At 43.5% G+C, this 23,267-nt stretch overlaps 1 protein-coding gene across 5 annotated transcripts in view; it reads right to left on the bottom strand.

Moving 5' to 3' along the window:
- Positions 1 to 23,267, bottom strand: part of CDK14 (cyclin dependent kinase 14) — a 2,372,392-nt gene that overhangs the window by 1,564,275 nt on the left and 784,850 nt on the right. For all 5 annotated transcript variants that reach the window (XM_069648415.1, XM_069648417.1, XM_069648419.1 and 2 more), the window contains one exon: positions 22,710 to 22,955. In XM_069648415.1, the coding sequence (XP_069504516.1) occupies positions 22,710 to 22,955 (246 nt within the window). The remainder of the gene's footprint in view (positions 1 to 22,709; positions 22,956 to 23,267) is intronic.

Genomic DNA, 23,267 nt, shown 5'->3' with positions numbered 1-23,267 from the left:
TACCTGCAGCACAGCTACTGATTACCAGATACGGGGAAAGTCATTCTTTTCAGAAGCCCAGTCAGCACTGATCAGGTACTCTAAGCATAAATAACAGTTCACAACGCAGTGCGGGTAGAATGAGAAGGGTGGGGAAGAAAACAACTTTGCCCTTTAAACCTCCTCCAGTCAGCAATTCTGGTCAATGCAGTGCTCCTCTTCCCAAGCAAGTAGAGCGGAACCGCCTCAGCCATTCTAGCAAATGCAGTGCTGCAAAGACTTGTCCATAGCCTCTTTCCAAGCAAGTAGAGGGGAACCCCTCAGTCATTCTGGACAATGCAGTGCTGCAAAGACTTGTCCATAGCCTCTTTCCAAGCAGGTAGAGGGGAACCCCTCAGTCATTCTAGGCAATGCAGTGCTGCAAAGACTTGTCCATAGCCTCTTTCCAAGCAGGTAGAGGGGAACCCCTCAGTCATTCGGGGCAATGCAGTGCTGCAAAGACTTGTCCATAACCTCTTCCCAAGCAAGTAGAGGGGAACCGCCTCAGCCAACCTAGGAAATGCAGTGCTGCAAAGACTTGTCCATAGCCTCTTTCCAAGCAGGTAGAGGGGAACCCCTCAGTCATTCTGGGCAATGCAGTACTGCAAAGACTTGTCCATAGGCTCTTTCCAAGCAGGTAGAGGGGAACCCCTCAGTCATTCGGGGAAATGCAGTGCTGCAAAGACTTGTCCATAGCCTCTTTCCAAGCAGGTAGAGGGGAACCCCTCAGTCATTCTGGGCAATGAAATGCTGCAAAGACTTGTCCATAGCCTCTTCCCAAGCAGGTAGAGGGGAACCGCCTCAGCCATTCTGGTCAATGCAATACTGCAAAGACTTGTCTATAGCCTCTTTCCAAGCAGGTAGAGGGGAACCCCTCAACCATTCTGGGCAATGCAATTCTGCAAAGACCTGTCTATAGCCTCTTTCCAAGCAGGTAGAGGGGAACCCCTCAACCATTCTGGGCAATCCAATTCTGCCAAGACTTGTCCATAGCCTCTTCCCAAGCAGGTAGAGGGGGACCGCCTCAGCAATTCTGGGCAATGCAATGCTGCAAAGACTTGTCCACAGCCTCTTTCCAAGCGGGTAGAGGGGAACTCCGCAACCATTCTGGGCAATGCAATTCTAACAAGACTTGTCCATAGCCTCTTCCCAAGCGGGTAGAGGGGAACTGCCACAGCCATTCTGGGCAATGCAATGCTGCAAAGACTTGTCCATAGCCTCTTGCCAAGCAGGTTGAGGGGGAACCACAAGCCATTGTGGTCAATGCAAGGGTGGAATGACTTGTCCATAGCTTCTTTCAAAAAAGGTAGAGGGTATGACGTATTCTTAGACTGGCTCTAAGTTGGTCATGGCACAAAAATGGAAATCTAAAGACTCCTCACATGAACAGGACTGGTTTAGTCAAGGTTTGGAACTTTGTTTTTTTAGAATGTATCATCTACTCCTTACAAGGAAATCAGACATACTTTACGAGGGAATGGGAGATGGTGTTGGCTTTCCTACACGATGACTATAGAGAACCTTACTGCCCTCATAAACGTCACGTCTTGGGAATAGAGTGAAATGTATCCGTTATGGGACTATGCTCGATCCTCTGTGCAGGGGGTCAGTCAGGGTTGGGGGAGACAGGTTGGGCGGTTTTGGATGTTTCCCTGTGTTGGTTTGAGATTTAATGTTTTAACAAAATGGCAATATAAAGACATTAAAAATAATAGGTAGAGGGGAGGATTCCCCCAGCCACTGTGGCCAATGTGTGGCTATAATGGCTTGTCCAGCGCCTCTTTCCAAGCAGGCAGAGGGGGATGCCCAGCCACTGTCGTCAAAGCAAGGTTACAATGACTTGTCCATAGCCTCCTTCAAAACAGGTAGAGGGGGAACCGTCAGTCATTACGTGGTCAATTCAGGGCTACAATTACTTGTCAATTGCCTCTTTCAAATGGGGGAACCCCTAGCCATTGTGGTCAATGCAAGGCTCCAATGACTTGTCCATTGCCTCTTTCAAACGGGGGACCCCTAGCCATTGTGATCAATGCAAGGCACCAATGACTTGTCCATAACCTCTTCCCAAGCAAGTAGAGGGGAACCGCCTCAGCCAATCTAGGAAATGCAGTGCTGCAAAGACTTGTCCATAGCCTCTTTCCAAGCAGGTAGAGGGGAACCCCTCAGTCATTCTGGGCAATGCAGTACTGCAAAGACTTGTCCATAGGCTCTTTCCAAGCAGGTAGAGGGGAACCCCTCAGTCATTCGGGGAAATGCAGTGCTGCAAAGACTTGTCCATAGCCTCTTTCCAAGCAGGTAGAGGGGAACCCCTCAGTCATTCTGGGCAATGAAATGCTGCAAAGACTTGTCCATAGCCTCTTCCCAAGCAGGTAGAGGGGAACCACCTCAGCCATTCTGGTCAATGCAATACTGCAAAGACTTGTCTATAGCCTCTTTCCAAGCAGGTAGAGGGGAACCCCTCAACCATTCTGGGCAATGCAATTCTGCAAAGACCTGTCTATAGCCTCTTTCCAAGCAGGTAGAGGGGAACCCCTCAACCATTCTGGGCAATGCAATTCTGCCAAGACTTGTCCATAGCCTCTTCCCAAGCAGGTAGAGGGGGACCGCCTCAGCAATTCTGGGCAATGCAATGCTGCAAAGACTTGTCCACAGCCTCTTTCCAAGCGGGTAGAGGGGAACTCCGCAACCATTCTGGGCAATGCAATTCTGACAAGACTTGTCCATAGCCTCTTCCCAAGCGGGTAGAGGGGAACTGCCACAGCCATTCTGGGCAATGCAATGCTGCAAAGACTTGTCCATAGCCTCTTGCCAAGCAGGTTGAGGGGGAACCACAAGCCATTGTGGTCAATGCAAGGGTGGAATGACTTGTCCATAGCTTCTTTCAAAAAAGGTAGAGGGTATGACGTATTCTTAGACTGGCTCTAAGTTGGTCATGGCACAAAAATGGAAATCTAAAGACTCCTCACATGAACAGGACTGGTTTAGTCAAGGTTTGGAACTTTGTTTTTTTAGAATGTATCATCTACTCCTTACAAGGAAATCAGACATACTTTACGAGGGAATGGGAGATGGTGTTGGCTTTCCTACACGATGACTGTAGAGAACCTTACTGCCCTCATAAACGTCACGTCTTGGGAATAGAGTGAAATGTATCCGTTATGGGGCTATGCTCGATCCTCTGTGCAGGGGGTCAGTCAGGGTTGGGGGAGACAGGTTGGGCGGTTTTGGATGTTTCCCTGTGTTGGTTTGAGATTTAATGTTTTAACAAAATGGCAATATAAAGACATTAAAAATAATAGGTAGAGGGGAGGATTCCCCCAGCCACTGTGGCCAATGTGTGGCTACAATGGCTTGTCCAGCGCCTCTTTCCAAGCAGGCAGAGGGGGATGCCCAGCCACTGTCGTCAAAGCAAGGTTACAATGACTTGTCCATAGCCTCCTTCAAAACAGGTAGAGGGGGAACCGTCAGTCATTACGTGGTCAATTCAGGGCTACAATTACTTGTCAATTGCCTCTTTCAAATGGGGGAACCCCTAGCCATTGTGGTCAATGCAAGGCTCCAATGACTTGTCCATTGCCTCTTTCAAACGGGGGACCCCTAGCCATTGTGATCAATGCAAGGCACCAATGACTTGTCCATAGCCCCGTTCAAACCAGATAGAGGGGGAACCACCAGCCATTGCGGGCAATGTACGACTACAATGACTTGTCCAGAACCTCTTCAAACAATAAAGATAGTGGGGGATGCCCTGCCACTGTGGTCAATGTGAGGCTTCAATGACTTGTACATAGCCTATTTCCAAGCCAGTAGGGGGGATCCCCCTGCCACTGCGGTCAATGCAAGGCTACAAGGAGTTGTCCACAACCTCTTTTCAAGAAGGTAGAGGGGGAAACCACAGCCACTGTGGTCAAACCGAGGCTATAATGACTTGTACATAGCCTCGTTTCATTTAATTTGGGTTCCATACATTTCCCTTGATTTACACATTTAAAGTAATTGCCAAATTAACATCTATGTTTGTTTTATTTCCAGTAAAAATACACGTATGTACCCAATATGTACTCACATTAGTTTGAAGAAGTGACGTGTATTCCTATTCCCATTTTAACATCATTATCATGAAACTCGTCGACTATGAAGGCGAGTCACTTGCTGCGGAATTCTGGAATAAGGGGCTGTGCATTGATAGTCGGGAACTACAACTCTCAGGATATCCAATGAGTGCCTGATTCAGGATACAGCCATGTTTTTTGATTTTCTCATTTATCATAATAGCGCAAAATCCAGGTTTCTGTGAATATATTGAAGGATGTAAAACAAGTACAATCAGGTAGTCTCTTCAGTGGCCTCATCCCGGTATGTTATGGATCTGAGCAATATTTCTGTGATTAATTAAAATAGTAAAGTAGGACTTAGTTTAGGTGACCAGCGTATCTACTGCGACCTTTGACAGTGTCCTAGATTAAATAGACTACACCTTTTGTCTGAATACAAAATAGCACTGAGCACAGATTCAGACTAGAAATTAAAATCCCTATCCAATGAGAGATTCTAAGAGGCCTATCTTGACTCTCAGCTAGCAAGAGGAAAATAGCATATACCAGCCTATGGCAATTCATCAACTCCAACCCATTCACAACTGGCTGGCAAGACTGGTATTGGGCATCAAACATAAACAATGTTATCATGCCAGACATCACAACTCTCCCACTGGCTTCTTTTTTTTAATTCTTCATTTATTCACAATTAAACAATTTACAAACATACAAATCAAAACAATTTACAAAGATAAGCCAATAAATAATGAAAACTTAACTAACTTTCAATCAAAAATGAACACAATAACCCCACATACATACAAAAGTACAGTGAAAGACCTAGTATACATCAAGAAATATTCTCCATATTTTCTCATATTTTCTCCATATTCTCTCAAACATTTTCAGTTTATTCTGTCTCCTGAAAATTACCATTTCCATATCTGCAAGAGAATGTATCTCAGAGATCCAATCAGATGACAGTGGCAAAGTTTGTGACTTCCACTGGCTTCTTGTAGAGCGCAGAATTTGTTTCAAAGTCGGGCATCATTATGAGTTTGGCAGTGCTGTACATTTTTGTCAGTAATGCTGCTTGTGCCACTTTCTGTTGGTAACAGATTTACCACCAACATTACCGCACCACTGAGTTAGGAGGTAAACTGAAGAATTTACCTCCATCTTTTAGCTCTGCTGTAGGTAAGGCCTCCACATTTACCGCCAAGATATGACTATGCTGGGGACAGATCCTCCACTTTACCTTGGTGCAATTACATCTCTCTGTAAATTTGCAAATTCTCCATGGAGGCTTATGAACTCCAGAAATGGGGTTCAACACCGGTTTACAACCTCTCATAATGTGCCAGTAAATCTACTGTACCGATTGGCGGTAACAGTAAGCGAGTTATCTTCATACTCACCATGAGGCCGAATGTGTATCTTCCAGCCTGCTGTCAGGAGTATGGTGCCCACATACCTATTCCACAGAATAATTAACTACAAACTTTGAAAGAGCCTGAGATCCACAGGAGAAAAGATGACCCAATCAAGTCAAAAGACTGCCAAAGATAATGATTCTTGTCTGTCATTTGGCACAATCGACCCCTAAACTATAGAATGAAGGAAATCATCTCAAACCAGAATTGTCTTTGATGACTAACATGTTGAAAATGACTTAAATGTTGAAAACTGAATTTGTTTAACCTCAATGGCACTCCCATTTGCCAAATGTGCATTGCTATTTTACCATCCAACCGCAAGACCCAACCCACTTTCAATTGGGACAGGCTCTTCTGTATTCAGGGGACATACTCCCTACATGCACATTGACTGCCTGGGACTCAATCCAATGGCACTCAAATTGTATGCAGAAATATTGTACCAGTCTTTCGTTTACTGGAATACATTTAAGTACCAAGAATGCCTATATGTCTTTACCTTCTCCCAGGTTGCCCTTTTAATATTTAATTTTACGGACAATGTTCAAGAACAACATTGGCTCTCTTGCCCCTGTACTCGCTGATCTCTATAACCACTCCTTTGCTACTGGTTCTTTCTCCTCCTCCCTCAAGCACTCCCTTGTGCACCCCCTCCTTAAAAACAGTCAGCAGACCCTACCTGTCCAGCCAACTACCACACATTCTCCCTCATCCCTTCCTGGGGAAACTGCTGGAGAAGTTGGTCCTGTCCCAACTCAACTCTCACACTGACCTAGTTGGTGGTCTACACAACCAACAATCTGGATTCCGAGCATCCAGAGGCATGGAAACTGCTCTTCTGAACACCTGTGAAGAAGAACTGCCTGCATCCCTGGATTAGATCCTGGTTTGCTCTTTACAACTTCTGCCACACCTCTCACCCGATATGTCTAGATTTTACCCGTTGGGTGATTCAAAGTGGTTAGCGGTAAACCAATAAATATACATATTTCTATGTATGCTTCTACTGCTATCACCCCACCAAATATAAAAAAGCCTGCTAGAGAACATGGAAGATTAGACATACATCTTATTTACTTGAAAAACATTTCTTTAATTACTGTAGAACATGTATGACCTTCTATGAAATAGTATATAGGCATTCATAAAACAGAATGCTCGCTTGACTTCAATTATAGGAACATGCACACGCATTGCATCTGACATTGTAACATATCAATTGGGTTTACTACTCTCAGTCCTGTATTTAATTGTTGGGATATTTTCTCTGAAGCACAATCTTGTTAAAATCCGCGTGCGTTGCTTATTTTTATTTTATTTTATTGTTCATTTATAATGCGCTTTATACCAGCAAGTGGTTTCTATTGTCCACTGTGAGGAACCTGAGGACATCCCCCCATCTACTCCCCTTGGATCTTCCTCTCAGGTGGCCAGGGAAAGGCCATCGCTTTTGGATCCTGACTCTGAGAGTGGATATGTGAGGGAGGATCACCTGGGTGGAGGCCCCTCAGGGAGTGGGGAGAGGATGTCTTCAGGTGAGACATGGTATTCTCCCTTTCCCATATAAGAATGAGTCCTACCCTCCCCATGCCTACATAGGGTATTGAAAGTCTTTTACCCTTCCACACACACACACCCACTATCCCACAATCATATGCCTTTAAGACTGGTACGAGATAGAGGCAACTAGGAGTAATGCACACTTCGAGTCAATTTCACCACTATAGTACTGAGTCGAAGAAGAAGCCTATGGAGGTTCAGTCATGTCCAGTTTATTGTTACAATTGTGGTCAGGCAAAGTACTAACACCTGCAAGCCATTGAAAGGCCCCAGGTGCTTTAAAGGAGTACCCATTAGTGGAGAAGGGCGAAGCTGCCTGAGAGAATGTGGCAGCTACGAGGCGAGGAGCAGGCTGGGATAGGACTGTCAGAGAGGACGCTGTGTGTTGCCACGAGGTGAGAGAGGTGCTACAGCCCGAGCAAGCTGCGAGAGGACCAGTGTCCCAGCAATTGACTGAACCGCGTGTTCCCAGCTGAAGCTGGGGAACACAAAACCTCCCAACCGCCGCAGGATGCTGCGAGAAGGTTTCCCTGAGAGTGATTGCTGCCCTCTGATGCTCCTAATGCGTACCTAGGTGTGAAGAGGAAGACAGAGAACAGAAGGCATATGCCCAGAGGAGCCGACAAGCCCCAGTGAGTGCGAGATGGGGTACAATCGTACCGGGGTGCTCCGGGGGCGAGACTTGGACATTTGATCTTAGCGAACGAACACAAACTTATAAGAATGGGGTTTGAAACCAAATAAAACAACATTAAAGCATGAACAAGTTGCCAAGTAATTTGTGAAATACTACAGCGAATATTGAATACTGAACTAAAGAGAAGAAATGGAAATAATGTGAAATTACAGCATGAATGGAAAGCGAATGATGTGCTATTATGAAAGTAGTGAAACCTGCTAAGAAACATTGATGAACTAAGTGAAAGCCTGTAAGGAATACTTATGAACTAAGTAAAAAGCAAGCGTGAGAGACAAGTTGCTGAACTTGAATGGACAAGGTGAAAGCAATGTGGTGGGAGAGGATATACACCAGTGAATAAAGTGAATACAAGTTGTGTCAAAGTCAAAAGACTGCCAAGGAGAAACCACAGCACATGTTAAGTACTGCCAACGGTACAAGGTGAAAACCCTGTGATGGTCAAGGAAAACTAAGAGCATCACAAAGTGATCAAGGTTATCGGTTGTATGACCTGTAATGGGTGGACCGCGTGGTCTGACAACCGCGCCTAGACCGAGTAGCCTAACTTGGCAAAGAGCCCAGAGATGCCAAAAGACAAAGGCTGTGCGGTACAAGTGCTGAAGTGGAAGAAAGAATCTGTGTTCATTGTTATGGAGTCTAACGGAATATACATTGAAGCTGGAAGTATAGTTGAAAGTCAAGAGACTTGAACTGTGTTGAACTTTGGGAAGGGGACACTGAGATATCCTGAAACTTTGTTGCACTTGGGAAAGGAACCCTGAGCCTTTTTGTGCAACTATTTGTACTTGGGGCAGGGGAAGTTGAAACATGCCAGAGCTGGAAGAAGCTCAGAACTTTGTTTTGAAAACTGTTGGTTTTGATGGTGACATCCTTACCAATTGTATATATTTAGTTGTGAGGGCAAGGAGAGGTTTTGGACACAGACAGACATTTAAGTTGAACTTGCTGACACAGACTTTCCTTAGTTTCTTTAGGTAGGGAAATCCCACCTTAATATAGGGCAAGTTAGGCCTTACTCCATCCTGACATATAAAATAAAGTCCTTTTTGTTAAGAAAAGTGAATCTGTTGTCTGTCTCTTGCTTCATGATGCCTTCACACCACACACATTCACTGTGTTTTGCACTTAATGAATCTTCATGGCACTTCATTTATATTTTAGAACATAATTGACACAATGAACAATCGTCATTTCAAACTATATATCCTGTAAAAGGGTATGATGAAAAAGTCTACTTAAATTCTGTAACAACTGGTTTTGATTAATGAAGTTATTTCTCGTAATACGGCGGTACAGTAATGAATCGGCAAAGTGGCGATACCAGTATTACTGACAATTTGCGACAATTCTTTACCATTCCGCCGTACTCCTAATGAGACCCAACATACTTTCACTACACTCAGCCGGAGTGGGTGAACAAGTCCTATCTATAATCCTTTACTCAGTGAACAAGTTACTCTATTGTCAGGCCAACTATGTTAATAGGACACTTTGGCACAATACAGTGAGATTTCTAGTCGGAAACATATAATCATTTTACTTATTAACTATTTTCAAAGTGCATTAATCACCCAAAGGGATCTGGGCACTGGAGAGAGGCATTGGAATTGCCACATGCAGTCAGTGCATAGGAATAGCCACAACTGCAAAGCCTCCCTGAAAGCTAGATGCTCGTTCAAGTCATGGAGATGTGTAGGATGGCAATTCCAAATATGTTTGGCCGAGATTGAGAAAGCACAGACGTATTTCCTTGTGATGCAGATTTTGGGTGCCAGCATCTGCCCTGTGTTCGTAGAACCCACTGTTCTGTTAGTTGTATGATGGCTTTTCCTATCCTGTGCAGAATATACAATGTAAATAGCTTTGCATTTAGACCGCTCTAGAAGCTTGTTATACCTGTCAGCACCCTCCTTTAGTACATAACCATCTCCTTGGCCATGGAGTGACATGACGGCTGAGAACTTTGGCATATTGTGTCATTGCAAACCAGGATGATTTGTCTTGAACTCTGTGCACAGTTTCCTTCTGGCCAGTGTAGTAAGCCCGTCCCAGGGGATTGAGCGCATAAAGAAATCAGTTTCCCTTTTCATTGACTTCTGTCTGATCTATAATAAAACTCACTATGCTTGAATCTTTTAGGGATATACTATCCTATCTTTCAGCCAATGCCAGACATTCATAAACTCTGGTTGGGTCAAATGCCTCAACGAGTGCCTGAAATTCTCACCCTCAAATTCGGTCACCAGCATGGGTAAGGGTTTCTCCTCTCAGATCACTCTTCATCTATTTTGATGTCTAGTGGATCGTTCTGGTTTAGGATTGTCTGGTTGTTCAGTGTTCCCAGGCTGATCTTCTCCCCCAACTCTCTCAGGAATGGCATCACTTCAAGGCCATTCAGCTCTCTAGGACCATTTGGTTCTCTACGGGTATTAAGCTCTCTGGGGTTATTCAGTGCTCAGAGGTTATCTGGGCTTATACAGGACTGGTTTTCTCAGCTCCTTCAGACCATTCAGCACTACTAAGCTGTTCAGCATCACAGGGTTATTCCACATGTTCCTCTGCCTAGACCGTGCCACCACCATCACCCTCGTCGATTTCCTTCAGCTTTTTATCTATGCTCTGATGGCTCATCTCTCTTTAAGATGTCTTAGTGTTGGTCAATACCTATTGTGTTAACTGTTAGACTCTCTGATTGTTTTTCTGTGTTACATTATCAGAACCATATGAACTCTCATGATGTTATCACAGAGGGTTTAAATGCCCTTGTGACCTTTTGGAATCAGGCAGCAGACTTGCACTCCATACATGGTTCTGCTTCTTCTACTGGTCATCTCAGTGGACTCCCTCTATGATGCATCATGGACCAGCGTGACTCTGGCAGTAAATGCTCATGGGGTGTAACCTGTGAGCGTGTTCCTGATCATCTCCATTTCTGTATGAATACATTAGCACACATGTTATCTGCAGCAATGAATTACTATTTGCCTTTTTCTAATTGTGGCTGCCAAGGCTCCTCTTGCGTTTCTAGTTGTGCTTTTCCCTTAAGAGTCTGTGCCCATTTCCATAATGGAGAGGTAGTGCAAGTCAGGGTGAGGGCAATGTTCTACCGGAGTGTTTCTATCTTGATCATGGTGAGGGGTATGCAGAAAGTGTTTCCCCGAACTATCGAAAGGGGTCCTTCCTTTCAAAACAAGGTCAATAGATAAGGATCTGCTCTGCCTCTACCTCCATTAAAGTCATCATCTGTAGTGTTCCTGAGGTATCACCTCTATCCCCTCTATTTTCAACATTCACATTCATCCCCAACAAGAAGTATAACACAATAGCAACTTCAAGTACGTTCACAGGCCACGCCCAGCTTCATCACCGACTGGGTAATATTACTGGGCAGCAACTTACGAGCAAAGACTCCCTGAGGAACCTCTACTGTAGGATGAAGGGAAAATATCTATATTAGAATGGTTCAAAAATTGGCTTCATTATAACAGGCACCGCTTTCTAGTCTAGCCCACATTTTCTGGGCCCGATCAGAGTAAGTGAAGAACCTAGGGTAGTGTTCGACCCATGTTCTCTTATTCTCCTATAAGATTACAGTAGACCGCACAGATATTTTTCTGATGATGCAACAAAGAAAGTATGTATTTGTCATTGCAGACCACTAGCAGTCTTGGAGAGGAGGCCCACATCACCCGGAAAGAAGAGGATGGCAAGTTTACAGCCCCTACGGTTAGGCACCTCTACTTCTGCTGTGCACAGGATGCCGCTAGGTTGTTACAGTGAAAACAAAGGGACTGAAAAGCACACCTGCCTGACACCTTTGCTGATAGAAAATGATGGTGTACACTCTCCTGCTTGTCCACACCGAACCACAGAAAATTGTTAGATTAAAGGGGTTTTATTGCTGACACAGACCACAAGAATTCTAAACCTTTTCCACGGATGGTCAAAGCTGTAGACACGGAACTGTGTCAAAAGCAGTTTGAAGTTATACAAATAGTAGGTAGCTAGACTGTATTTTCAAGAATACACATTTCTGCAAGATCAAAGAGATTGATCGATCATCATAATATCTTTTCTAAATCATGCTTGGGTGGAGGATCGTAAATTATTGTCCTCACACCAGGATTCCAACCTCATAACAATGACCCTAGAAAAAATGGAAGCTAGCAAATCCAAAAGAGATATGGGTCAATAATTTAAAGGAGAGTCACAGTCACCTCTCCAAAAGTCTGGTACAATAATGGCTCCTGGCCATCTGCTTGGTACAGCCTGGATGAGGATGAACTTGTTAAACTTGTTTATTAAGAATGGGACCCATCTATCCGGAGTCTGTTTCAAAAAAGGTCACCCCCTTTAATAACTTTTCTAGAGACCCTACTATCCTAATGGCTTATTGTTAAGTGGACATTTTGAAAGGGAGCACGTTGTACATTGGGGTCTTCAAGTCACACAATGCCCAAAGTACTGGGATGAAGAAGAGGGATGCAGAGGCCCTGAACTCCAAATTGCAGGCTATTAAGGTTAATGACCCACACCTGAGGGAGACTTAGAGGCATTAAAGGCCTCCTCTGTGTAGGCCCTAGAGAATAGAAGCTGTAGTAGCAGCAGAGCAGTAGTGGGAGGTGGAGTGATTACCATGGCTCCACACTAAAGTTGCAGCTGAAGGAGAACAGAGATGCCAGAGCTGCCAACATTTGCCATACGGATGCCTGTTCTGAGAGGGTCTCTTCCTTCAGGGACCGTGTTTACAGAGGTTGCACAGTGGGAAGCGTTATGTGTGAAAGCTTTCCCCCTGGAGATGGTGATTGCAGAGGTTGAGCGGCGGGAAGTGTGAAGTTGGGACACTTTCCCCACAACGAGGCAGGCTCTGGTGGCAGGAGAGCACCAGAGAGCCTATGGCACAAGAAACACTCCTTTTCTGATCAGCACGGGTCGGAAAAAACCAAGCAAGGCTGTTTTCCGTGCTGCCCGAAGCAGGAGAAGCAGAGAACCCGACGGCAGGGGAGTGAGCAAACGCGCAAGCCAAACCCGGTGAGTTCACTAATATACTGTGACCCCAGAGCGCTCTGTGGCTGCATGCTAGCCAAGCCTAGGGAATTTAAAATACCCTACCAGTGAGAAAAAAGCCAAGTGGCAGAAACAGGAACATTGGAACATTATGTTTACCGAACTAATGTGAAGCAGAAAAATTATTCTTTGGAAAAGCCAAGCTGATACGAAGTGGAAAAAGTGGCAGTATCATTGCCTATATGAAGGTCAGAATAATTACCAACATTACATGAGGGCAATATTATTAAAACGTAATATAAACAACTATTGCCAAAGCCATCAAAAGGCAATAATGAATTCAGCTAAAGGGAACCAACATTGCCAGCGCCAAGAGGGGGCCATTAAGCAGCAAGTTATTAATAGACCCTATTGTCCGAGAGAGAAAGAAGCAATAGAGATAACTGACCAGAATAAGCATTGCCTAAGCCAAAGAAGAGCCGGAGTGTCAGCATTTGGTTAAAACAAGAGTGAGAGAAGAAGAGTGGCAGGAAGGCTGCCCTTCTGACAGAAAGGTGTTCAGAAGGAGAGGAGCATAATCTGCATTGCATGTGGCAATAAAAAGTGTGGAACAAAAAGCACCAATGTGTCTCATGTTTTCCCAGAAGATGTAGTGAAAATGTATTTTGTGGAAAGTCAAAAGACTTTACAAATTATGCAACGCAGAACTGTACAACAGATGTAGTAGTATTAGAAGCTGCACCTGTCCTGGCAGGAGAGTACACCAGGGCAAGGGACTTGGCAGTGTAGGCCTGCCAGGTGAGTGAACCAGGCAGAAATCATTGAAATACTGTGGTATGGTTAAAAGTTTTGAAGAAGAAGAAGGGACAAGTCCACAAAAGGTCATTGGGAACTGTTGCAGAATAATCCTGACAGAAGTAGTTTTTTTTTACATTGATGCACTGTGGAAGCACACCTTTTTGTGGTCAAGAATTAATAGTGTGGAACTCTCTACCAGAAGCGTAGAGACAAAAGACTTGCAGAATATTTTTGAACTGTTTGTTAAGTCCAAATGAAGTTTGTTGCAAGACAGGATTTCGTTATTCTTTTGAACTGTTGATTGAAATCCTGATTGAATCTGGGAAAGGGGCGCTTACACAGGTTACAAGGATGGAGAGTTACCAAGCTTTGAGGATAACTGCTATTCTGTTACATTTGAATTGTTATGCATTACCTTGTTGAGTTTGTTGTATGTACAAGTGTGAGGGAAATAATCCTTTTCTTAAGAGTGTTTTCTTTAGCTTATGTTATAAGTAGGGAAATCCTTGTCAGGGTAAGGATCGTGAGGCGTTTATCAAACGATTCTGAGTTTAATAAAATGGCATATTTTGAAAAACCTTGCCTCATATTTCTGACACCTCACAGTATTCTATTCTTTAAAGGGTTGTTTCTTTATTGTTTTATTCCATTGTTATCTACATCGGATGCTTCTAGAACTTTTTCCATTTAGGTACCAAGAACAGTAATTTGTTAATTTTTGTTTTTTTTGCAAGCATACATTCATGTTAGTTCAAAACAATTTGAGTGGTAAGTTTCATCTTTGTAATAGAGACATGTCATGTATACTTTTCTTTAGTTCCGAATAGTATTATATCCTAAGCCTTTTCATCAAGTTCGTTATGTGTTATGTATTTGTTACGTCAACAGACATGCAAATGGTGATGTTCGTACAAATGCACGTCAATACATCAGAACATTAAAAATCAATGGCGTAGATAAATAGAAGCGACTTGGGAGCACTTAGAAGATGGAGTATCGCAAGTATACTTCATCAACCTACGACATTCATGGATAACACTCAAGACACAGATAGGCAGAACACATTTGGGAACACTTACTAGAAAAAAAACAGCTCAATTATTTAGTCTGTGCCCAGACACTTCCGTCCCCATCGGTGTGTAACATCGGACATTCACTAAAACCATGCCCGGTGATGGCACCTTATTCGAAAACACATGCAAGCATGATTGTTTGCAAGCTGTCTGAAAGACTGTTGCTTCTCCTCACTCAGACCCAGAACCATTAGCATGGGAGTTACTATGCTGACTTACCCAAAATAGGGCAGATAGTCAATATGTCTATACCTAACGTTGTTCGTGCACATTTACTTTAACCATTATTTGGCATTTTACTTTCAGACCTCAAGACCGTCTATATTCTATGCTATTCTATTCTGGCGGTAAAATCCACTAGTCTAATTCCAAAAGTTCCTTTATTTTGTTAAGGAGTGATATTAATAACGATGGCCTTGTTTAATTATCCACATTATGCATTTTGTATTACAAAGCTTTATAAAAAAGGTGCAGATTGAGATATAGAGCCCCATTAGGAGGCTGGCAGTAATGCAGGCATGGCTGCCGCTGGTATTTTATTTTTTAGGTCATCCAAAAATGGGCAATTACCAGGTCATTACCGCCTTTACCCGGCCATTACCCGGTATTTGCCCATTCCTGTGCCGGGAAAAATTCTTCCCCATTCCCATTTGAGCCCAACAGGGCTCAATAGGAATGGGGAAGCCGGATGCACCGGCATCGTTATGAACGGAGCCGGTGCATCCGGCAAGCTGTGCTCGCGGGTGCCACTCTGCCCACCAGGTCCGACCTGGCAGGCAGAAAGGCACCCATGAGAACAACTCGTAGTTTGCCAGTCCGGAACTATGGTACCGGCAAGCCTACCGGTACCGTAGTTCCCGACCGGCAAACTTATGAGGCCCATGGTATCGATTACTTTGAAAGTGGGATGTTATTTTTTTTAAACGCAACTCAAGTGTACACTTTGGAAATAACTAAGGTCAGGCAAAAAAGTGGTTCACCAAATCTGAAAAAACGGAGAATAGTTGTAATGGATGCGCAGATGTCACAGTACTGCGCTACTGTTAGAAGATGCCAACCCAAATGCCGGCTACCCACACTGTGTACACCGCTACGCTGCTCTCAAGCTAGGTCCGCGCTTTAAACAATACAATAAAATAAAAATAATTATTGGATTAATCCTCTCTCTGTAATCAAGGAGATCAAATGTACAGGACACAGCAATATTTCATTGTTAAAGAAAAATATCCATTATTTTTTGTCTAAACCAGCGGGGGTAATGTCCCGTGTGAGCAGACTATCTACCCGGGTGAATTATTGATTTGTCTATGATGCAGTCTGCCAACCTCAGGCGAATATCTTCATCAACTACCTTTTTGCAAAGTGTGCTGCGCGCCATTCACTACAGCTGCATTGGGGTTTGGAGAGTGGGGGCCGGTGGGTAGGAGGCAGCTCATACAGCTTGAAGAATTGACTTCAGATTTCCCAGCAGCAGCCCACTTTAACATTGGTGCTCAGATTGATGGGAAAAATAATTAGTTGAGGTTTGTGTATATACATATATTACATGGCCTGCGGTAGCGGCCATGTAGTTATGGTTAAATTGCTAAACCCATAGCAAGAGCACTTTTTGGGTGGCTTATAACTTCGCTGTCCCTGGACGAATCCTCACCAAACTTTGCAAATAAAGTATATGGCCCACTCTGATTATTTTTGCGATGTTTGGTCAGGGTGGGGCAAAGTTATAGGGGGGGGTCCCAAAATGTCTTTTTTTCCCATAGACTGAAGAGAGAAAAATGTTTACACACGCCTACAGCCCAAACCGCTGCATGGATTTTCACCAAATTTGCGGCAGGAGCAGCGGCTTGGTCCCAAAAGCGTGCTTTTGTAAATTCAGTGGAAATCCGTCCAGTATTTATTTTTAAAATGACCAAAAAGTAGGTACCAAAAAATTAATGATATCTATGTCCGCTCCGTGGACACACTTCTCTGTTCGCTCTGCGGACAGGACTCCGATTGGCTTAGAGGGCAACGTGGTGTCCGCGGACATCGGATGCGCCCACTGATTGGATGGTGAAAAGCGCAAAGTCCGTAAAATTTTTGGAAATGCCTGCCATCTTGGATTCGCAGACAGCATCCGGTGTCCGCGGATATTGCAGTAAAAACATACTAAAGAACACAACATTGCACTTGTCAACACTTTCTAATAATCTCTGAGGAGCTGAGGGGTCATGTGGATGGGATGGGATGGGATATGGCTGCAAGACTCAAAAAAGGTGGACCAGCCATGACAAGTAGGTAGTCTGGCATAGGCGCAACAGGAAAAAGGTGGGGGACAGTCACTGTTCGTTGCGCGCAGCATTTGCAAACATGGCAGTTGTTGGTGCTCGCTGTGTGCACCGATAAATCTGCTGCCCTGTAAAACATTATATCAAACACATTCCATTTCCAAATGATTGCAGGGGTGGGAAGTACAGGGATACTACATTTCAGAGATCTTATCAGTGGAAGCAAAACCAATAAACTGTTTGAATTACAACACTTTGCGGAGGACCAGCCATGACAAATAGGTAGTCTGACATAGGCGTGACAGGAAAAAGGTGGGGGCAGTCACTGTTCATTTCGTGCAGCATTTGCAAACGTGGGGGCTTTTGGTGGTCACTGTGTACGGCTCTCGCTAGCAGGAAACTGGAGACATGCTCAGCTGACAGGTGGATTATGAATTCCGAGTGTTTTCATAAAATCAGTAAATCTCTGGAAATTTCCCACGGCATTGCTGAACGCATGCAAACAATTTGTTTGTTTTTAATAAATATTCCTAATGCTACAGTGGTGCATGGGTGAATCGCTGCCATGGCCCTGAAGGTCAATGCCATGAGCTGTCTATTCCCTCGCTCCTGTCGAGGGAATTTGTTGCTTTCATTTACGAAAAGCAAGCTAGGCATAAGTCTGTATTGTTGTCTGTCCTTGGAAATAAAGGGAGTATTCGTAAGGAAAAAAAAAGAATGGAATGAGGCATGTAAAAACATCTAACATGACGAGGGTCAGCATTCTAAAACTGGACAAAGTAACGTTTCATTTCATTTGATGAAAAATCGTTCATCTGAAAAGATACTTCAGGTTACGCCAAGAGAATGGAAATGCCGATTATTAGGTACATTTTCCAGTAAACGAATTTGTAATTGGTGAGCAGACTCAAAAACAACTTGTGTGTACTTGTATTTGTCCTATGGCACGTGGGCTGTCCAGTACCAAAATGCATGGAGTCCACATCAGTGTTAGCACAGGTTCCAGTAACGCCCAATTCTATGCTAATGTTATGTTAAAATGTTGTTTATGAGTTATTCGAATTCTTCAGTTACTTTCCGCATCGGCCTCCCAGTGCGAGCGTAACACACTGCGTAGCACTAACCTCTCAATCACATAGTTGACGGCAACATTGCACATTGATTTCTCTGTGTTTGCATTGTTTCTCGTTTGTGTTCATTCTTAGTTGTCACACAGTGCATAAGTAATGGATCAATGAATTTGTAATTGGTGAGCAGATTCAAAAACAACCGGTGTGTACTTGTATTTGTCCCATGGTACGTGGGCTGTCCAGCACTGAAATAGATGGAGTCCACGTCAGTGTTAGCACAAGTTTCACTAACGCCCAATTCTAGGCTAATGTTAGGTTAAAATGCTGTCTATGTGTTGTTTGAATTCTTTAGTCAACTTCCGCATCGGCCTCCTATCGCGAGCTTAACACACTGCATAGCACTAACCTCTCAATCACAGAGTTGATGCCAACATTGCACGTTGTTTTCTCTGTGTTTGCATTGTGTCTCGTTTGCGTTCATTCTTAGTTGCCACACGGTGCATAAGTAATGGATTGCTTAGAATACACTTAAGAACGGCTACTGAGACGTATTTCTGTTATGTTTTCTAACCAGCCACATCCTGCCCTACTGCAAATGTCATAATTTCCAGATACCAAGTGATAGCTTCTTCAGCCGACAGTTGATGATACACCTCAATGGTTGGATGAGCATAACGCTCTTTTGGGATGATCGCCTAGGGCCCACATGCCCTTTTGCGGTACCGGCAATAAGGAGTACCTTGACATAATTTACGGTGGTGTAGCAACAAGCTGATGCGGAAGCCTTTCGATTCACACTGCCTCCACTTATGATAAACATTTCTGTATGGAGAACAAAGAAAGCAACAAACATTTTTGTTGAATATGGAAATCGGCGGTGGTGTACCAACAATCTGATGCCAAAGCCTTGCGAATCACACTGTCACCATCAAATGAGCTTCTACCCAAAGGAACACCATGTGTCTCACGATCAACATTTCTGTATTGAGAACAAAGAAAGCAACTAAAAATGTGGTTGAATATGGTAATCGGCGGATGTTCTCGGAGCGTTTATTGTGAAATAAAAGCACATTTTAAATTACAGAGTATTGCGGTTTCCTTTAAAGATAGTGTTTTGTATTCAAAATTGGGACACGCTGTGCTTTGAAAGGATGTGTTTTGCTATTCCGGGTTTTGCGTCAACTGACGTCTGGACGTAGATGATGATTGGCTGCGTTTGGTTATGTTGCACAGTAGTGTCACGGATATAGGCGGAGAATATCGCTCGGAATAGTGATGTCAGCTTCAGGGGTGGAGACTATGATTTAGTGCTGAAAGGACACTTGAGTTTAGGGCGATGTGAACGGATAAGATTAGCACAAAATGGCTGCGCCCTACTACTTGATTTTGCATATGTAAAAGTGAGGAAAATCACGCTAAGTTGCATAGGAAAAGTTTTTACGGTCGATCAACGTATGCTTAAATAGAGATGTCCGAATGCTTGGGACAATAATATTTTTCAGCGCACTACTCCTTTAATGAAACTGCATGAAATTTTGCAATTTTATTCCCGACCTAATTCCGAATGACTTTGCAACATTTGGTGGGATTCTGTGAAGAGGGGGCAAGATTAGAGGAGAAGTCCCAAAATAATGTAAAGGCTTATAAATGAGGTGCCATTTGACGAATCTACACTTAATTTGGTAAACTGATAACAGATCTATAGCTAAATGTTTTTACAACGTTTGGTGGGATTTTGTCAAGAGGGGGCAAAATTAAAGGGGGTCACAAAATTATGTAAAGACTTATGAATGAGGTGCCATTTGAAAAATCTATACTTATTTTGGCAAACTGATAATAGATCTAAATATAAATGTTTCTGTAAAGTTTGGTGGGATTTTGTCAATAGAGGGCAAAATTAGGGGGGGTTCCAAAATATTGTAAAGGCTTATAAATGTGGTACGATTTGAGAAATCTACAGAAAGGTTTGTAAAAAGATTATAGATCTAGATATAAATGTTTTCGTAAAGTCAGAATAGATTTTGTCAAGTGAGGCCTAGGTTATATGACTATTGTATGTGCATACATTTGACACTTTTGAAAAAATTGAACGTGGGTGGATTTCCAGCAAACTTGTGTAAGGAACATTGGCAAGGACCTGAAAGCATGGTTTTGCAAATGTGCCTGTGTTTTATTTTTTGACAAGTGTCATAATGTAGGTACAAAAAATAGTGATCTACCTTTGGTGACTGAGGTGTAGCCTATGGCAATGGGCAGTGGCCAGATTGTCCGGGTCCTGGAATAAGGTCATGACCCGGATAATCTGGTTACTGGCCATGACCATGAGGGACAACCCATGGGGTTGAAGTGGCCATGTCCACCTGGGAATGACTTTGTGGTAAAGTTAATCGAGATTGGGATAGGTTTCAATGGTAATATGATCATAGGGTTCTCTATTCGCCTTCTGCCGGCTGCCATGGAAAGCGAAGAGGGGCCCTGTATGGAACCTCACCTTCCCTTTGCATGGTGGCCATCTTGGAAAAGCCGTAGGAAGATTTCTTTTTTTTTAGCACCGCAGGTTTCCGCATTGGGAACCTAGGGTGCTAATGGCCTTCATCCCCTATTGCAGGGGCTAGAATGGGGGGCTAATGGTCCAGAGAATTTGTTATCCACCTTTGCTTCGCATGGGTGATAACTTGGGCTGTTAGGCTGGTATCCACCAGTCCCTGAAATGGGGGATAAACGCCACAATATTTCCATTAGCAGAACACAAAATGCAAATGGAAATGTTGGAAAATCTTATTGCGTCTATGCACTTTACTGAGAAATATAACGTAGATTCAATAAAAAATGTTTGTTAACGGGATGTTATGGTTAAGTCGCGCTACTAAAAACCTATGAAATTCAATGAAACACCTTTGTTAAAGGAACGTTATGGTTACAAGTAAAACTGAAAAACCCCAGAACTTCACCAGTTATGGTAAAATAAGCAACCATAACTCGTGCCACCACTGTGCACTACTAAGACTAACACCCAGGACATCAAAGATGGCATCACAAATGTCATTGAGGACATCACTGATGACATCACATGTGAAATAAATGTTGATGGAAAGTCCCTACAAGGAGTTGTGTTTATATTGTTGGTAAGAAGATATTAGGGGTGATCGCAAAACCTATCATGAAGTACTTAATCTATTAAAGAATGTACTCATCTAAAATCATTGTATTGGAGTGTTGTTGTTTATAGAGAAACCTGATCATATATAAACATAGGCAATGATTGCAGCATGCACCATAGAAGTACACTATTTATAATATTGTAATTTTGGATAGTACAATAATGAATGCTACCTTATCAGAGTTTTGAGTAAGGTTAAACAAGTAATAACTACCTAACAATTCAAGACTTAAAACACTTGTGCTGATGCAAACAATACATATGAATAACCACAATGCATACAAATCAGAGGCACATACAGGGAAACTAAAGAAAGGAAGAAGAAACAGCATCATCAGAAAATGTAAATGACATTAAAGTTTATCTTCATGTATACAAATGAATTGTGTGTTTGAGGCCTGCTCATTTCCCCATGTATGTGCACCATGAGCTGAGACCAAACATATGACAATGTTAACATCTAGATATATAGCACCTTTTTCACTTTTAATATTCTGACTGTTATTGACCAAAAGCACCTGCCCTATATATGTCAGTAAACAAAAACAAGTGGCCCAGATACGTGATGTCATCAGTGATGACATTTGTGATGTCATCTTTGATGCCTTGGGTGTTAATCTTAGCAGTGCACGGTGGTGGCGCGAGTTATGGTTGCTTATCTTATCATAACTGGCGAATTTCTGGGGGTTTTCGGTTTTACTTGTAACCATAACGTCCCCTTAGCAAAGTTTTCTCATTGAATATATATGTATATGTGTGTGTGTTTTTACCGCAGTTTTATAGTTCTGTAAATACATATGTTACTCTTACCCAGGCCAATTGTATTCCATTCATGGATCTGATAGGTCTGTGCTGCCTCGAGCTGAACCCAGGGCCTGCAGGTTGAACACGGTTCTCACAAGCAACTAACTAGCTGAGCTATCTTTCTTTTGCCCATTACTGCACACCGGAGTTGTATCAAGTCTTCAGCTAGTGCAATCAAACTCGTTTGCCGACGATTTGTTAAGGACTCAATACTATTTTTCTGGAGCAACGAAGTGTCGAGGTGATTAACAATTGTATTTAAGTTGGAAAACGAATGGCTACATTGTGATAGGAACCCCGGGTGACACGGCTGGGTCTGGACGGCGGACTTGGTAGCGTTATCACGATAATCACTGCACCTTGGGAGTATGGCACCATCTCATGACCGAAAGCTGACTACAACAACAGGTCATCCATACAAGAACATGTTTTATTTTTCAATGTGCAATTCTGCACTTGTTCAAAGTAAGAAGCACGAGGTTGCAGCCACCCGGGCTTTTCAGCACACAATGTCCATTCAAAACAGATTGGCACATGAACACTTCATGAATAGACTTATCTTATGGAAGAAGTTAGGACTGGTTGGAAACAACATATATTGTGTTTTTGTTTTCCCTAGAGTACTGCAACTTCTTCGATATTTACATTAACACGTCTATTACAGAAGACCACAGCTGGATCAAAAATCCCTTAAGTGTTGAATGTGTTTTAAGCAAGTGAAAGCCAGTGTTTTAAGCTGCGAAGCACGCTTTGGCGCAGTGAATAAGAGAAGCACTCACCGAGCTGGGGCTGGAATGCCGCCTGACCTTGGGGGACTCCTTCCCCGAGGAGGGGCTCTTGAAATTGATGCAGGCATTGTTTTCGGAATGCACCCTCTTCACCTGGCTGGCCGGCTTCTCGAAGGGTTCAAAGCCACTCTGCGTCCTCTGCACGCGCACCTTCTTGTCCTCGGGAATGGTGTCCAGGTGCTTGATGACCGAGTCCACTCCCTGGCAGTTGCGTGTAGACATCTTTGTGACACATATCTGGGGGGGACAGAAGCCAGTATGCAAGCGTGAGGCGAGGATCCAATGTCAGCACTTCACCTGGGCGTGGCCGCCCGAGCACAGAGTGGGGTAAACAATGAGCACGCAGGCCGAGCCAGAGAGTGCTCGCCGCGCTCCTTCAGGTTGCACACCTTTCCAAGCAAGCACGCAATGCCTATTACGCTTTAGAAGCGACAATCAAATTAGTAATCAATCCCGCCGCTGTGCAATGTGAGACACTGGCTGAAACATTTCGCAGCACGGTGACACACAAGCACAGACGGTTCTGCTATGCCTCTCGCACTTGCCTCA

Source organism: Ambystoma mexicanum, chromosome 2q (assembly GCF_040938575.1).
Source record: "Ambystoma mexicanum isolate Mex_15411 chromosome 2q, UKY_AmexF1_1, whole genome shotgun sequence".
NCBI classification, from domain to species: Eukaryota; Metazoa; Chordata; class Amphibia; order Caudata; family Ambystomatidae; genus Ambystoma; species Ambystoma mexicanum.
The sequence above is the reverse complement of the archived record's forward strand: the minus strand, read 5'-3'. Positions and strand labels throughout refer to the sequence as shown.